This window comes from Myodes glareolus, chromosome 23, assembly GCF_982192425.1.
Source record: "Myodes glareolus chromosome 23, mMyoGla1.1, whole genome shotgun sequence".
Classification (NCBI taxonomy): Eukaryota; Metazoa; Chordata; class Mammalia; order Rodentia; family Cricetidae; genus Myodes; species Myodes glareolus.
The window spans coordinates 13,616,626-13,635,028 of NC_142048.1; the positions used below are offsets into that span (position 1 = coordinate 13,616,626).

The 18,403-nt window shown below is 42.9% G+C and overlaps 1 protein-coding gene across 5 annotated transcripts in view; it reads left to right on the forward strand.

The window, feature by feature from the left end:
* The window catches only part of Palld (palladin, cytoskeletal associated protein), a 374,662-nt gene that overhangs the window by 166,595 nt on the left and 189,664 nt on the right, over nt 1-18,403 (forward strand). For all 5 annotated transcript variants that reach the window (XM_087900784.1, XM_087900785.1, XM_087900787.1 and 2 more), the window contains 5 exons: nt 7,426-7,492; nt 8,820-8,925; nt 11,201-11,275; nt 17,052-17,193; nt 18,113-18,136. In XM_087900784.1, coding sequence (XP_087756910.1) covers nt 7,426-7,492; nt 8,820-8,925; nt 11,201-11,275; nt 17,052-17,193; nt 18,113-18,136 — 414 coding nt within the window. The remainder of the gene's footprint in view (nt 1-7,425; nt 7,493-8,819; nt 8,926-11,200; nt 11,276-17,051; nt 17,194-18,112; nt 18,137-18,403) is intronic.

An 18,403-nucleotide genomic window follows, 5' to 3' on the forward strand; every position in this document is an offset into this window, starting at 1 on the left:
CATAAAAGTCAACAAAACATAACATATCAAGTTGAGTCAGGAATAAGCTCTTCATCCCTGCATCAAGGCTGGGTGACTTGTCCTGGCATGGGGAATAGGTTCCAAACATCCCAGCTCACGTGTCAGGGATAGGTCCTGATCCCACTGCGAGGAACTCCACAGACAGACCAAGCTACACAACTGTCACCCACATGTAGAGGGCTTGTCAACCCCAGAGTCCATGAGTCTTGTGATCCAGAATCGGTAGCTCCCAGCTCAGATCAGCTAGCTTTTGTGGGTTTTCCCATCAAGATCTTGATCCCCTTGCTCATACAATTCCTATTCCCTCTCTTCAGCTGGACTCCTCATGCTCAGCCCAGTGCTTGGCTGTGGAGCTCTGCATCTGCTTGCTTTAGTTACTGGATGAAGGCTGTCTGATGACAATTAGGGTAGCCACCACTCTGATTATAGGAGACAGCTAGTTCACGTATGTTCTCCACTATTGCTAGGAGTCTTATCTGGGGTCATCCTTGTGGATTCCTGAGAAGTTTCCCTGGCAACAGGTTTCTCCCTAATCCCATAATAGCTCCCTATATCAAGATATCTCTCTCATTGCTGTCACTCTCCATGCTTCCCCCAAATCAGCCAACCCATTCCCCCAAACCCTCACATACCCCTCCCATTACCCCCACCTGTAGTTTATCCAAAAGATCTCATTTATTTCCCCTTCCCAGGGAAATTCATGCATCCTTCTTCGGGTCTTCCCAGTTACCTAGCTTCTCTGGGGCTGTGGACTGTAGCCTGGTTCTCCTTGGCTTTACATCAAGTATCCACTTATGAGTGAGTACGTACCATGTTTGTACATCCAAGTACATACTCACTTGGGATGAATTTTTTTCCTAGTTTCATCCATTTGCCTAAAAATTTCATGATGTCATTGTTTTTACAGCTGAGAAATACTCCTTTGCATAAAGATACCACATTTTCTTTATCCATTCTTCAGTTTAGAGGCATCTAGGTTGTTTCCAGTTTCTGGCTATTACAAACAACACTGCTATGAGCATAGCTTGATATTGCTAAGTCTTGAGGTAGATTGATTCCCAATTTTCTGAGAAATTGGTATACTGACTTCCAAAATGGCTATACAAGTTTGCATCCCACTAGCAAGGAAGAATGTTCCCCAATTCACATCCTCTCCAACATATGCTGTCAGTGTTTTTGTATTTTAACCATTCTGACAGGTGTAAGATGGTATCTAGAGTTGTTTTGATTTGCATTTCCCTGATAGCTAAAGATATTGAGTAATTCCTTAAGTAAGTATATCTCAATCATTTAAGATTCTTCTGTTGAGATCTCTGTTTAGATTTGTACCCCATTTTAAATTGAATTATTTGGTATTTTGATATCTAGTTTCTTGACTTCTTTTTATATTTTGGAGATCAGCCCTCTGCCAGGTAGGAGGTTGGTGAAGATCTTTTCCCATTATGTATGCTGCCCTTTTGTCTTATTAACAGGGTCCTTTGCCTTACAGAAACTTTTCAGCTTTAGGAGGTCCCGTTTATTAATTGTCAATACCAGTGTCTGTGCTGTTGGTGTCATATTCAGGAAGTTGTCTCCTATGCCCACACATGTAGATGGAAACCGCTCATTCATTTCCCAACTGCCCAGGCCTGAATAATCACACAGAAAGTATATTAATTGCAACACTGCTTGGCCTGTTAGCTCAGGCTTCTTCTTACCTAATTTTTACTTCTCAAATTAAAATCCCATTTCTATTAATCTGTGTATTGCCATGAGGTTGTGGCTTACTGGGTAAGGTTCTGTTTTGGTATCTTTCTCCTTCGGTATCTACATGGCATCTCTTTGACTCCGCCTGCTTTCTCTCTGTTCTGATTTCCTGCCTGACTATATTCTGTCCTGCCATAGACCCAAATCAGCTTTTTTTTTTAACCAATGATAATAACACATGTTCACAACATACAGAGGGGAATCCCACATCACATGCATTCAGGGTTACCTCCCACCTTCTCTTCTATTAGGTTCAGTTTGTCTGTATATATGCTGAGGTCTTTGATCTGATTACACTTGAATTTTGTGCAGGACGATATATATGAGTCTATTTTCATTCTTCTACTCATGAACATCCAGTCATACCAGTACCATTTGTTGAAGATGCTTTACTTTTTCCATTGTGTAATTTTGGGTTTCTTGTCAAAAATCATAGGTGTGTGGATTTACATCAGGGTCTTTGATTAATTCCATTGATTTGCTTGTCTATTTTTATGCCAGTACCGTGCTGTTTCTATTACTATACCTCTAGAGTAGAGCATGAAGTCAGGGATGGTGAGGCCTCCAGAAGTTCTTTTTTTTGTACAGAATTTTTTTAGCTGTCCTGGTTATTTTTTTTGTCTTTATACATGAAGTTGGGTATTGTTCTTTCAAGGGCGAGAAAGATGGCTTCCCTATTAAAGGCTAGGCTTACAACCAAAAATATATTATACATTTTAAATTATTTTTCCTAACATTTTATGAAAAGCCAGTGGTTTGCCCTACCTTTAACAGTGGCTATGTGCTTTGAAAATAGATCATTATCAGGATCTAAGCGGTTGAACCTGGAGTGGTGCCTGACTCGTGATGCTGGCTGCACTGAAGATCACAAAAAACAGAATTTTCCTTAAAAATAAATCTAAAGCATGCACACACACACACACACACACACACACACACACACACACACAAATATAAAATAAAATCATGCATAGCCTAACTAAAATAGCCCTGTGGTTTTCTCTGTGTGTGTGTTTGCATTGCTGGGAACTGAAACAAGGGCTTCTCACAGGCTAAGCATACACTCTACCACCAACTCAGTAGTCACTTCTGGCATATTGCCTTTTTTTTTTCCTGTGTGTGTCCTTTTTTTAAATGGCCTTCACACCTGGTCTGTGTGTATTTAGTTTAAATTATTGTCTCCCAAGCATTTACTCACTCACGTCATAAACATCTCTTTTTCTAAGCAGCAGATAGCACACAGGGGCCGACTTGCAGGGGTAGGGGGAAGGGGAGGAATTGCCCTGAGGAGAGGGAAGGGAAGTGGCAGACACCTTGAGGATTTGGTCTGTTCCAGCCTGCCACAGCTGTGTTGACACCTGAGACAGAAGGTGACATTGGCCTTCCACGGGGGCTGGGCAGGTACAGAAAGCGCCCCAGAGCACTATTATTTTCACCTTTTAACTGTCTTTCTCAGAATATCAAATCCAGAATCTTCCATGTGCTAGTCAGGTATTCTACATCTGTGCTAAAACACAGTCCAAAAAAACTGTCTGTCTGTCTCTCTCTCTTTGTGTGTTTGTCTGTCTGTTTTATTTAAGACAAGATTTCCTGTAGTGGTCCCTGCTGGCCTTGAACTCACTAGGATCCTCCTGTGCTAGGATTCGATTCGAGTCCAGTCCTAGATCCCAATGCCTGGTTCCTTAGAAGAAGTCTTTTGTTGTTGTTCCTGAATAGGGTCCTTGTTGTTGCTGCTGCTGCTGTTATTGTTATTGTTCTACAAACAGGCTCAGACTAGCTGAAGCTAGCCTAGGACTGAACTCCTTAAGTAGTCCAGATTAACCTTAAATTTAAGGTTATCCTCCGGCCTCAGTCTCCCAAGTGCTGGAAATTGGGGTGTAAGCCACCACACCCAGGAAGAATGACTTATTATTAGGGCCAGTAAGATGGCTCAACAGGTAAAGGCACTTGCTCCAAAAGGCTGGCAGTATGAGTTTGATCCCCAGAACCTACATGAAAGAGCAGATGTAGAGACCTGACCCTATAGGGTTGTCCTCTGGTCTGCATGTGTGTACTATGACATTTGTGCTACACACACACACACACACACACACATGCTAATTTTTTTAAACAAGAATGACTTTTAAAATAAAAATCATCAGAGGAGAATTCCCGTATTTTTTTACATGCGAGGAATGTTTGGAGTCAGGCGAGAATAACCGTTTGTCTCCCATATTTCTGACCACTCTACGACTATATCCTCAGGACTTTGCTCCCCTCACAGCCAATTTTATGATTCCAATTAAGCTGGTATCTCAGAATAGCCCAGCCCTTGCTGATAACAGCCTTTCTGGCTACTTCCTGGGGACTCCCCTGCTTAGCCCCTCCCACCTCCGCGTGGCGGTGAAAGCTTCCTCCTCTTCTAAAGCCTGCTTTTTCTGCTCCCACGTGCTTTGTCTGCTTTTCCTATGTAAACCCCCGCCCCAGTCCCCTCTTCCAGCTAATCCTACAATTTGGTCCCCATCGCCACCCTCAGTGTCCTGCCAAGGAATGCTAGGCCCCTCAGCTCTAGCCTCAAAACCTGCCCTGCGTATCTAACTGGGCTCAACTGCTGCTTCTCCGGCATGCTGCCACAGGCTCCACTCCCTGTCCCCAAACACGTCCTGCAATTCCCTAACTTCGTGTACTCCTTCCAGCAGAGACTAAAGGCCAGCTCTGGGCAAGCGTAGAAATACCACTCTGAGGAATCCAGATATGCACAGCCTGAAGGTCATGGTTGTGAGTGGGAGGCAATTCAAAATAAGAGTGTAGGCCATCACCACCTCAGGGGACTTACCTACCGGCTTGGTTCTTCCGTTTTCCTGCCTATAAATTGGACATAGCTTACTTTTTGGTGAAGTTCTAATGAGGTCTAATAGTCCAAGAGTGCTACGGCAGAGTCGATATTAAATATTCACAGCTTGGTACTTCCTTTCTTAGCCTCAGTTCTCAGAGGGCTGGTAATTCGCCTGCAGAAAGGACGGAACAGGTGCTGTGCAGGGTGTAAACAAGAGCCCCGAGAATCCCAAGAAGATGATGACCTTACAAGACAGAATAGCACGCCTGTGTCCGAGGAAAGTGAGTTGCCAAAGTGCAGACACAAACAAGGAAACTGAAACCTGGCAAGGCAGACCTCCCTCTCCCTCCCCTTCATCCTCTGGAGCCTTCCTTGCTCTCAGCTTGGGCCTGCAAGCCCTCTCACTGCCCACACCCCTCTCCCGCTTTGTCTTTTCCCGATTTTGCCATATAAGGCATTTAGTTCTCAATCTACTCTCTGCTCACAAGAACAAGACTCTCCAACGGTTTGTGTACATGCTGAATGTCTTTGAGACCACAGTTCGGCTCCTTCAGCAGTGTTCCCCCAAAGCATATGTTTAATTCTGGGGATCAGAATCTGGTGACTTGCAAATGCTGAAACTTCTGGCAAAGAAATTGTGAAATCGGTTGCAGGTCAGATAGGAGGAGTTCTCGTGCAGACAGAGGCATCTTCTTGTGCCTTAACAGGGAAGGTGTATGCTAGAAAATAATTAATCTCACATAATGACAAGGATGGATTCGGGAGGGAAAGAAGCAGAAAGGAATGAGCCTTCGTGGGCAGTCCAGAAGCCAGGTGAACAACACCCACACTGAAGAAGTAGGAAGGGACAGAACAAACATTCCAACAGAGTTACCGCAGAGTGACTCCTTTCAAGGTCAACAAAAGACCTGAGAGACTTCTGCAGAGGCAGGGGTGAGAATTCAGGTGGCCTTCCAGGAGAACTGAGTGTTCACAGATACTCTATAGGCACTGATGAGTAAAAGTACTATGTGCAAAATTATTGAGTATGAGCCATTTGTCTGCCTGTGTACACAAACATATGTGTGTCGATATATCAATATATTAAATTGAAAGACATACGCCAAGTATATATCAAATTGTGTTGAGGAGGTCACCCACTAATCTTACCTAATTTACATAATCCTGTGCTTCATGATCATTTTTTAAATATATTTTCATTAATTATTTGACAACTCTGTACATGCATGAAATCTATTTTGGTCATATAAGTATGTACTGTAGATAATTTGAATACCCGAAATGAAATTTTTTTTATAAAAGAAACATCAGAAATTTAAGTTTGTTGCTTGAACTCTTCTGATACCAAATAGGTACACACTGAAATTTGAAGGTGGTGAGATGGTTTAGTACACTGGCAGAGACGCTTGGACACAGGTTCGAGTTCAACTCCTGGATCCAATAAGATGTCAAGATACAACTAATTCTGAAAGTTGTCCTCTGACCTCCACATGCACAGACACATGTGCAATGCACTTGAGCACACATGTGTAAAGTCAGACACACACATTCATGATAAAAATAAATATTTAAATATTTTGAGTGCAAGGGCTAGAGAGATGGCTCACTGGAGAAGAATGCTTGCTGTGGAGATACCAGGACCCGAGTCTGTGTCTACTACCCATGTAAAACACCATAAATGGCTGCAAGTATCAGCAACCCTAGCAATGAGAGGTGGAAACGAGCGGCCTGACTTGTTGAGCAGCCTGCTTATCTGAAATAGTGAGCATCCAGGCCAGGAAGAAACCCTGTCTCGAGGCACTAAGGCAGACAGCAACAGAAGTCACAACATCCGTCTCTGGTCTCCACACACACTCATAGACATGAATGCACACCACATCCGTCTCTGGGTCTCCACACCAACAAATGGACATGAATGTACACCACATCCGTCTCTAGCCTCCACACTAACATATGGACAAGAATGCACACAGCGTTCATCTCTGGTCTCCACATACACTCATGGACATGAATGCACACAGCATCCATCTCTGGTCTTCACATACACTCACGGACATGAATGCACATGGCATCTGTCTCTGGTCTCTACATACACTCATGGACATGAATGCACATGGCATCTGTCTCTGGTCTCCACACTAACACATGGACATGAATGCACACAGAATCCATCTCTGGTCTCCACATACACTCATGGACATGAATGCACACACACACACTCATGTGCATGGACCACAACACTCACAGTCACACAAAACAAATTTTTAAAAATCACGTACAGTTTACCGGTTCCTGAAAATTAAACAAGTTGACCCTTAATTTAGGAATGAGATGAGTTTAGGAGGATGTGTTTCAAATTCAGAGAGTGTATTAATTCAGTAGTGAAGCCATTGTCACACACAGACAAAGAGTCAGGAGGCCACGTCTGAGTAGTGAGTGGTGACAACATCAGCAGCCTCCACCATGTGATCTCCCAGGGTTAAAGGTTAAAACCATGGGCATTTTTCCACAAAGACACTCACATTTGTCTCATAGCTTTCTAGCCATGTGAAAGGATGGCCGAGATGGCCAAAGTGATAAAAACGAAGCTAATAATAAACCTAGCATTGCAAGCACAGTGGTCCCAAGCAAGCTATTAATAGTACTTTTAAAAGATTATTTTCTGAAGAAACAATAAAAAGTGATTCGACACCGGATCGGCCTCGATTTCCGTGGGTATTTGTAGCACAAATGAGACTTGGCATGTTACTATTTCCAGACGAAGACCATCATTATTCGGAATTCTTCCAGATGCTGATACCGCCCGCGTTCTAACTGTGCCGTGATTTTTAATATCTTCCCAGGAGCCAGTTCAACGGACTCTGACAGTGAAAGCTTACCTTTCCTATCAAAAGCTGGAGCTATGCCACAGTGAGTGTCTTTGAGTCCCTGGATAGTCCCTGTGACAAGGAAGGGTAGCAGCTGCTGGGGTTTGAAGCCAGGTGTGCTGGACGGGGAGAGGTCAAGCCATGTCGACCAGAGATCGAGTGCTTGCCACTGGGACATGATTTTCGACTTCACATGAGTTAAAATGGTGGGAGTCTGTATTTCATCATGAGTATGCCAAAATCGAGCCAGCTGCTGCGTTAGCTCAGAGGCAGCCAGTGGACCGACAAGACGGGTCACATTGAGGGTAAAACCAGTTCGGCTACTGTGAAGGTGTGAATGAGGACCAGCAATGTCTTAATTAGGCCAGGAAGTGGTTTTCTTTCATGTAAAAATCTTTTGCTAGTTAGACCTTATATCTGAAAAGGCCAGAATTTGCTTATCCCTGCAGAGACATGGGTTACTCATGAAATGTTACTGTCCCCTTCATTTTGCCAAAGCATATTCAAGTCTACCTGAGTTTGGGGGAAAGCTCCATTAATGCTGAGATGTGCTAACAAGTGTTGTAATTTCCTAGTAAATACATAACACTTGTATGCAATAAAAACTAATCTCCCTCTTTAGTTTCTTACACATTAATGCACGTACTGTAGTGTAAGGCTATTGCAATAACAAAATAATCATATCTAGTTTGAAAAGTCGAGTCCATTCAGCATCAGGTAGTCACAGATAGTAAATGAGCTTCTGCTGCGTGCACTTCACCTGTCCTGATTTAACTTAGAATTCGGATCAAGACCTACACCCTCTAGGCCAACATGAGCCTGGAATTTGACTCCTCTAAATCCTTCCCTTCCACCGCACTAAAACTCTGAGCACGAAGACAAAAATTCCAAGCTCCTGTCAACAAAATTAGAAGCCAGCACAAAGGACAGCTGTTAGCCCCCAAATAAACACAAAAACCGAGTCAACTATAGGACCCTAACCATAAAGATGTCAAATATTTGCTTACTGATAAAGACTGAAGAGCTTTCCCTGTTTTTATTTTCTCTTGAGATTTTTTAAGGATAATACCTTAAAAATCTTTATGAGTGTAAGATGCCTCTGGCTGCTTTTCTTTCATCTGTGTGTTTAGTACAGTCCATTCTGTCTACGCGCTGGCCATGCAGCTCTTTTAGCTGTCTGTTTTTAACAAACTCCAACTTCTGAAATAAATTTTAATAGAAACAGACTGAGTCTACAAAAAAAGAAAAATGAAAAAGAAAAGGAAAGGAAGGGGGGGAACCTGGGCCTTTTGTAAGATTATTTTAAAGAAAAATTGCTGATTTAGAAAAAAAAAACCTAACTAATTAACACGTGATTCTTCATTTTCCAGAGCTCAAAAGAAAACAACTTCTGTTTCCTTGACGATAGGATCCTCATCCCCCAAGACCGGAGTGTCCACAGCTGTGATTCAGCCTTTATCTGTGCCTGTGCAGCAGGTAAGTGTGCCTCGGGCCTGCGAGGAGCTGAGTTCGGGAGCAGGCTGCCTTGTTTCAGGAGTAGTATTCGGTTCCAACTGACACACTCCCTTGAAGGATTTTCTGAGTAAAAACAGTGCTCGAAGGAAGGAAACCCCATGGCTAATGGTCTCATTTTAGTTCATGAAGAGTAGTCTGTAATCAAAAGCACACAGTACGTCAGCAGCTACGTTCGTATGGCCCTGAGAGGACGATGGTATCTGCCTTAGCTCTGTGTGGACTCCAGTGTGTGTCCTCTGTCCTTTCGTCCAGTTAGCCCGTCTCATTAGCTTATCTAGAGAGACCGGGAAAGGTCACACACCAACAGGAACTGTCTCAGCCTCTTCAGCCTCTGAAGGCCAAACAGTATCGCTTAGAAAAAGACAATTCCAAGTCTTTGATTTCACTATGTTGGTTTAAAATACTGGTTTAAGGTCAGCGTGAGACGGCTGGGAAGTAATTGTAGTGAGCTGAACTTGCAAACACCATCAGCATGATTTTTTTTTAAAAAAAATAAATGTATCTAATAATTGATGTGACCTAAATCTTTAAGTGCAATACTTGTGGAAGGCTTTCCTGACGCTCTTGGTAGGTACATTCATCCCTAGTGAAGACAATTGTCTCATGTGCGTCCCTATGTTTTCCATCGACTTTTATTACCCATAATATCACCTATAATCATTACAGTAACTACTTCATGCCATTCATACTTTGTAACATGGAGAAGATAAAATCAGTAGAGAAAAGACGTGTGTGTATTCATAAACTTGAGAAGAATCAACAAGGATAAGTGACCCAGAAGTGGCAGACACAGTAAACAGTTCCTTCAAACCACTGAACCAGAGTTGCATTTGTAAAACTATCTCTGATCAAATCCACGGGCAGTTTTTGTTCAAGAGGTTGACTTCTAAATATTGGCATGAAATTGTTTGAATGCTAAGCACTGTGCTAGACACTTGACAGCAGAGAGAAGTCATCAGCCCCATTCCTCCCCAGTTCACAGACTCGTCTGAGGGAGAACCTAAGAGACTTCTTAACATGGTTGAACGTCCTGTGAAATACAGAACAGAAAGACATACGTTGACATAGAGACACAAACACTATCTCGTATGTGCGCAGTGTGTTTCACGTGATTTTATTTCTACAGGAACACTGAGTGATATCACCTCGCTTGCAGATGTGACGTGCCCATCATTTCTTCCTGGCAGGCAATGAGACAGAAAGTTTAACACTTGCGAGTCAGAGGGCCTGGGTTCGAATCCCAGCTCTTACTAAAGGGACTTTTGCGCAAACAGTGTCTCTGGGCCTAATTCCTTCATCTGCAGAATGGAGACTATAGTACCAGCCATCTCTCATTGGTGGCATGAAGTCTCTGAGTTGGCCTTCATAAGAAATTAAAATGATATCTGTCATGGATATCAAATGTCTATATATTCTTTGGATGTCAAAGATTGTGAAAAGTGAGACACAGACCTCCCAAATGACAAGCCAGTAAAAAGTCTTTCAGTGAATAAGGTCCGTCACTGCTGTAGTGTCTTCACAATACTGTAGTGTCTGGGGTGTATGAGACACATCGTATCAGATCCTATCGATGTATAAGTGAATAAATTCAGATTACTTGCAAGTAAGCAATTTAATGCACTCAAAAATTGTCATTCACTACTTTTTATTTTCCATTCACAATTCTGGAAACTTTTCCTTCCTCTGAGATGAATGCTATTCAGTAATCTTTTTGGGGCCTTGAGCTTCTGATACATCAGTAAGTGAGTTTCATTTCTTTTCCCCATATTTTCTGCTCTCCTTTATTGAAAGTGTTCACATGAAGAATAAGACAGGCAGATGTTTTCATAATTTACTTTGCCCTTCATTGCCAATCACTTATCTTTTTGATTCAATGAATCCAGACTGTATTTTAAAATAAAATATAGCGTCTGTGAGAACTTCTAAACAGACCCCTGTGGAAGTCCCACACACAGAAATCCATTTGGTAATAGCATTTAAAAGCTCTCAGATTCCCCCAGGACCCGGGGAACTCTTACCTCCAATATCCTATTGAACAGAGAAGAGTAACACATGTGGAGAGGGGAGCAGAACAATGTCTGTGCTGTAAGAGTAGACTCGCGGGTGATGTATGGTGCTACCTTCGTACACTCGGTTCATTCAAGTGGAGCAATCCCCATAATGAAAGGTTTCTTTAGCCCATCTTTTCAGAGATTTATACATCGAGAATCCGATCCATGTGTCTCTCCTCTTTCAGGTTCACAGTCCGACTTCGTATCTCTGCCGACCTGATGGAGCCTCCATGGGCTGTCTTCTTCCTGTTTTCACTAAGGTCTGACATCTGGAAGTCTCATTCTCCATGTTTGCTTTAGTCCTTAAATTTCGTTCACATATGACTTTCTGTAGCAGCCTTTAAGATTTGAAATGAAGATATTAATAGGCAGATCATCGTGGTTACCTTAGGGGATAGGTGGGTATTCGTTGAATAATGACTGTGTGGCTGTTTTCCTATGCAAGGTTTGAGAAAGATGACTGTGAGCAGGTAAAGCCAGATGTCTGATCTAACGGGAAAGCCAGGAGAGGTAGAAATAACAAGATAGAATTCGGTATTTAAATCTTTTCTTTCTAACTGGGCTTGGTAGCATATGACTGTAGTCCCAAAAGTTAGAGGCAGAGGTGGGAGGATATTTAGGAATATTTAGGAATTTGAGGCCAGGGTTGGTCTGTACAATGAATCCCAAGAATTAATCCATCTTCTTTTTTTTTACTCCCAATGAAATCTCATAAAAGATCTAGGAAGCTTTATAGAAAAAAATACAAGCAAGCAAGCAAACAAACAAACAAAAAATTAATTTTCCATTTGGTTTAAGTTGGCAATTTACACTGCCAAGTGGAGTGAGCCTCGTGTCATTGGGTGGCTGCAGGAGTCAGGAACCAGTCCACGCGGATTCTCTTTCTTTCTCTTTGTTTTTGGAGAAAAGTCTAAAGCTTAATTGGAAGACATTTTAAAAGGTCAAATAAGAGGAAAGCTAGGCCATTTGCATGTCAAAAGACTAAGGAAGCCATTAATTTTCAGATATAGCTAATGCGAATGTAGCTGAATTCCCAACAAGTTTCTTGTTTCTATCCATTTGTTTGATATAGAATTTAGCAACCTGGATCTAAGAGTTACATTATAAAAATAAAAATATATGTGTATACAGAGGGCTACAAATAGTCAGGGTCCTACTGAGGATATAAACAGGGCAGTGTTAAGGAAGAAGTAAATTTATCCTATAAGATGTCAAGGCTTCCTAAAGGTATGATAGTTATAATAAAAGTAGAGCACTCCTAATTTGAAATGTTTTAAAACAAGAGCATTGACTGTAGTCTTGAGTGGAAAATCCTATAGGTGGCCTCATGTGTCAAAACCCAGTCAATACACAGGTATACTAAAACCACTGTCTAAATTTTCCTTGGGACGTGTATGTGAGGTATTTAGAAAACATTAATGAATTTCATGTTTGCTTGTGTCCAGTCTTAGTGTGCTTTCTGTTGTTGCAATAAACAACACGATCAAAAACAACTTGGGGAGGAAAAGGTTTATTTGGCCTTCACTTCCAGGTCTTGATTGACAGAAGTGAGGGCAAAGACTCAAAGCAGAAGTCAAGGGACTATTTCTGCTCACTGACTAGCTCCCTAGCTTCTGCTCAGAGAGTTTTCTTATACAGTCCACGACCCCTTGTAGAGAGGGTGGTATCACCCACCATGGCCTGGACCCCATCCTGTGTGAATTAGTAATCAAGAAATGCCACACTTGCCTGCCCACAGGACCCTCTGATGGAGGCAATCCCTCAACCGAAACTCACTCAGGTAGTTTCTAGGCCGTGCCAAGTTGGTAGCAGACGCTAACGGGGAAAGGTCCTATGCCCAAGATCGCCCCATGCCTTGCCAACATCCCAATTTAAAAAAAAAATACCAAATCCAAAACACGTTCAGACAAAGGCACAAATTTCATCAAATTGCTGAGGAGACAGAACAGCACCCACAGAGATATTCCAATAACTGCGGGTGCAGAGAGATCACTTAGGGACACAATGAATCCTTCAGTGGGGTTCAAAGGAATTTTCTTTTTAAATTGGACTCCACACTTATCACAAGAATAAATCCCAAGTAAGCTGAAGATAAATGAGTAAACAAAACCATAAAACTTCTGGGAGGACGCCTGAGTGGCCCACGCCTGTCATCTCTGCCCTCAAGAGGCTGCTAAGGGCTGCTGTGAGTTCAAAGCGAGCAAGGGTTATGCTTTGAGTTCCAGGTAAAGCTAGACTGAGGAGGGTGAACCTTCCTCAAGAGAGAAAGAGAGACAGGAGAAGGAATGTCTGTCAGGGGACAGCAAAGGCAGCTTTATTATCTCCGTGTAGGGAACGCTTTTATTTTGACTTCTAAGCCTGACTTGGTGAATTCCAAGCTTAATAAAAACTGCTTCCAGAGCTCTCCCCCTGTTTCCAGTGAGCACAGAGGACACATTCGAATGGTTGAGCTCCCCTCCAAAAACAGCTAACAACAATAAAAGTAAAGGAAGTCTTTTAAGTCCCCGAGAAACCTAAGCCGGTAACGTCGGTGACATTTTCCTCAGATGCTCTGAGCACGGACCACTTAGATGTGAGGCTGTTCACAGCCAATACAAAGTGTAAGGGTTTTCACAGCCAACATCTCAAGGGCATCCCTGGAAGACTGTGTTCCTTCATGCTTGATTTGGGGGCAGCTGAGGTCAAACACGCCTCTTTTCTGGCTTTATCTTTGTTTTGTTTTATTTTGTTTCCTTGGAGACATGATATCACTACATAGCCCAGGCTAGCCTCCTACTCACACTCTTTCTGCCTCAATTTTCTCAGTGCTGGGGCTCCAAACATGCACAGCTGTGCCCAGCCTTCCCAGGACTCCTCATTTAAACAGATCACTCCATCAAGCCCATGCGGGGGACACAGGAGAAAGAAACATGGATGTGTCGTTTGTTGTTCCGCACCACGAGGTCCTGGCATCTGTAAATGTGAGCCATTCCCCCCTGGACACCAAGAGGGTCCTCAAAATCTAGAACTGAAACCTCAATTTCTCCATTGTAGTACAACTGCTAGGGCACAGACACTGTCAACGGTCATTCTTTTATCACCACCGCCATCACCACGAACACAGCCATCTCCACCACCTCCACTACCTCCACCAACACCACAACCACCACCTCCATCATCACCTCCACCACCACCTCCACCTTCACCACCTCCACCACCACCACCTTCACGCAAATCAAATCACGAAGTGTTCTAAGTACTAACATGACTGAAAACTAGTTTTTACTGTATGTTGGTTTTTAAAAAAATCAAAGAGAGAGCATGTGGAAGTAGTGTGTGCATCTCTGCCCTCTGACCTGGTATGTGGTGCAGTATGCCTGCATTCTGCCCTTCCCTGTGTATGCTTTTTCCTTTTCCCCAATAGGCAGCTTCTCTCTGGCTCGCAGCATCCTCTTTAGACCAGGTTTAGTGGATCAGGTTTAGACGATGATCCTGTATTAGCTCCTGACTCAGATGACCCTTGGACTCATCGCCCTGAGTCTTTTCTCTGGCATTCCTCTTGTGCATGGCGGTGACAGGGCATGACAAGGTGGGCTTTTCCTACCCAGGGAGTGCATCCACCTATGTCCTCATGTTCCTCTAAAGATTCCCAACACACTGTACGCGTGGGAATCCTACAGGAGCCTGCTTGGCTGCCACAGCAGAGTTGGTAAGGACTGTGAGACTGTGGGCAACCAGGATGTTCACAGGATGGCCACTCCAGGGGACTTTTCTTCCCTTGGACCCTTCCGAGCAATCACAATGCCAAGTCAGCATTATCTGTGATGAAAGGTCTTTATATGGATCCTGAAGCATCCAGCATTCCCAGATGTGACCCTGAATGATGATGCAGATGACTAAGCAAGCCTCTGAACCTCTGAACGTTGATCCTCATTATTTTGAGGTCTTCTATGTATGCTCCTGAACGCTGTCTCAATGAGTTACTGAGCTTAATCATTCATCATGCACATGGGTGCATGTATATGTGCATGTGTACATGCATGTGTGTGTGTGTGTGTGTGTGTATGTGTGTTGTTACAGGAGAGGGTAAGCTGTAAGCAAAATCTGGGAACAATTAGATTTCTGCCTTTGTCTCAGGCATCCACTCATTTGCTACACTCTTGTTTTCAACCACGACAAAAGGAAAAAAATAGCCACATGATTTCAGGAATAAATCTAATCTCCTTTGATGCCTAAAAGCCCAAACAGGAAAAATATTTGGGTGTCATTTGTTATGTACCAGAAATGGCTTCCTGGAACCATTTCATAGATTGGCCCATAGAAGCTGGACCGCACACTGTGCTTTTTGAAACACTAAATTAACTCATCTCTGACTACAATCATAAACTACAAAACATTTACTTAAGAGCCAGAGACTGTCTAGGGCCAGCAAGATGTCTCATCTGATAAAGGCACTTTCACCAAGCCTGACTTCATTCCCTGGGACCCACGGGGTAGAAGAGGAGATCCAGCTTCTGGAAGTTGTCCTTTGGCATGTGTGTACCACAATCCCACACACAGTGAACAAACAAATACAGTAAAAAATGAAGAAAGACATTTAAAGCCATCTATTTTCTACACTTATGAATATAAATAGAGAAAGGAATGCAATCATTAGTTGATTTTTTTTTAGAGTCTCACCTAGCCCAGGCTAGTCTCAAACTCTCAATATAGCTAAGGATGACTTTCAATTTCTGATTGTCCAGTATCTACTTCTGTCTGAGTTGTTAGGATTAAAAACATGAGCAACTACCCTTAGATTTTTTTGGTGCTGGTATTTCATACATAGTGAGTAAGCTCTCTACCATCTAAGCTACATCTCCAACAAACGTAGTTGATAACCTTAAATTTACATTATATATATATTTCTTATTTATTCTTGTTTACTACCAAACAAGATATTTTCCTTCCACTTTTATAATTCATTGACAATCACAATAGGCTTTTAGAATAGCCACAGCGCTTTAACACATATCCTAAGGACATATACTGAAACATTATTTTCTCCATTTGCTGTAAGATTTGCGACTAGCTGTTTCTCCCCAGACCTTTAAAACAAAACAAAATAAACCTGTTCAAAGTCTACACCCTTCCTAATGAATTCTGTGTTTTTTAGCTTGTTTATAAGTACTTTTTTATCGTGATTTAATTATTCCAAAAAACCCACCCACTTTCTAAGGTATCTAATGGTCTAGTCAAATCCTCAAATGATCTGAAAGTGTCAATAGCACCCATTACTAGCTAATCTTGGAGGAGGGACGTGGAGCCAGGGCGGCGTATATAAGGGAATTTTTAGCATTCTGGCATTTAATAACAAGCATCCAAACTTCACCTCTTTTGCATCCATCCCACTAAATTAATTTATCTTTGGCATCATAAGCGTTTATTAGTGTGCATTTGGAGAGGGTAAGGCAATGAGGCAGTTACAAGGGAAGTGGAAACCAAGGTCAATAAGGACGACAAGCAGCCAGTTTTATCATTTGACTCAGAATCTTGAAAAGGAAAAATGCCAAACCACTTAACCTCATAAACTGGACCTAAGAGACTGGTCAGGCAGAGGTGGGGGTCCATGGACGGGTGGGTACCTGCTGAAACTCTTGAGTGGCTTTTTTCTCTTATCTGGCTTCCCTAAGGATCGGCAGTCATTTGGAATCGAATTGTTTGCAAGCCTTGCACTCCAGCAGCTTACCATTAAATGTAGATAAAGGAAAGCGGCAGCTGTTACACCAAATGCCACAAACAATAAGGGTCGGTGCAAATCTGCAAACAGGGGCTGGACAGGCCTTATGGTAAACTCTCCGAATCTCACGGCCGGGAGACCTTGAAAAGCTGGCGGCCGGTGGTACTCGTCCTCACCTGAGTTCATGCTGGTTATTTTCCGACCACCCTCTCAACGTGGAGGTTTTGTTGCCTCTGTGTTTGGGGTTTTGTCTAAGGGTTGGCGTCTATCTTCTCTGTGGTGAGACTGTTTACAGAGGTGGGAAGTCTGAGGAGGTCCGCTTGCTTCTTCAATTTCAGGAACTACAGAACATAGCAGCCTCCGAGGGCCAGGTGGTGGTCCTGGAATGCCGGGTCCGCGGCGCACCCCCGATGCAGGTCCAGTGGTTCCGGCAAGGGAGTGAAATCCACGACTCTCCAGACTTCAGAATTCTCCAGAAAAGTAAGAAGAGGTGTCGGTTCTCCCGAATTTAGTTTGATTTCCCCTGGTTTCACAGGAACTGGAAAGGACTTAGATGAGCTATTTTATATTTTCGAAGTGGGATGAGACTAATATAGTCTGTAATGTGCAGGGTATAAATGAATCTGCGTAATTCAGCCCCTCTCTTTCCCCTCCCGTTTCTCACAACACCTTGTAAATGTGGGATCCAGCGGACCGCTGTGATTGTCCAGCTACAGATGAAAATACTGATGTGAATGCCGATTTTCTAGTTCCAGCTTTCTATACCGTTCTGCGACTGCTGTTGACCGCACAGTGTTATGCTGTTTATCAACAGGACTGCCTAAAAGAAAATGAAAATTTCCTTAAAATAATGCCTTCAAACTGCCCCTTCCTTGTTTGTTATATGGCAAGACACTGCCTGCATTAACGAGGCCAGCAGTAGATGCCCTTTTTTTGTTCAAGGTGTTTTGTAGAGTTGACAGTTAATTCTGGAACTTTCCGCACAACCCCTTCCAAAATGCTACTTGTGAAATAGACCAAAGAATTAGTCTACCTCATTTTTATGGGAAAAAAACCCACAGTGGCCCCTTTGAAGTGGATGAAATCTATAGATCTTTCCTTTAGAACAAAAATTCCCACATGCTCGCTTATTTGACAAATCATTTTAAGAGGTTCACAAGTCGGAAGTCTGTCTGGAACTACAGTGTCTTACACTTCCTAGGGCCCAGTGTTTCTGCATTGTGGAAATGTAAACCGAGTGACAACTGCCTTAACCCTGTCTTGTGCAGAGGTGTGGTCCTGACCACGTCCACACACACGGCCTAGCCAAAAGCCATGGGAGCAAGGCGGTAGGTTAATTAGCCCCAGATCCTGTTCTAATGCTTGTTCCATTTTTTTTTCTCTTTTCTCATGCTAACAGAACCTAGATCGGCATCTGAGCCCGGTAAGCACTTTCTCCTGCTGGGGGTAATGTATCTCTGGGGTTTCAGTAGGTCTTTGTTTCTATTTTAAAACCACATGCCACATAGAGCGATGTTTTTGCAATTCCTTAGAAACATGAAACCGTCTTCCAAACAATGCCTCCTTTATCATGGGGTCTGTGCATTGCAATCCTCATCATCTTTATTAGTAAAACATGCTGCTCAGACCAGAAAGCTGGGCTTGGTGACTAGGCTTTGTCAAATATAGCCTTTTATACTCAGAAGGCTAA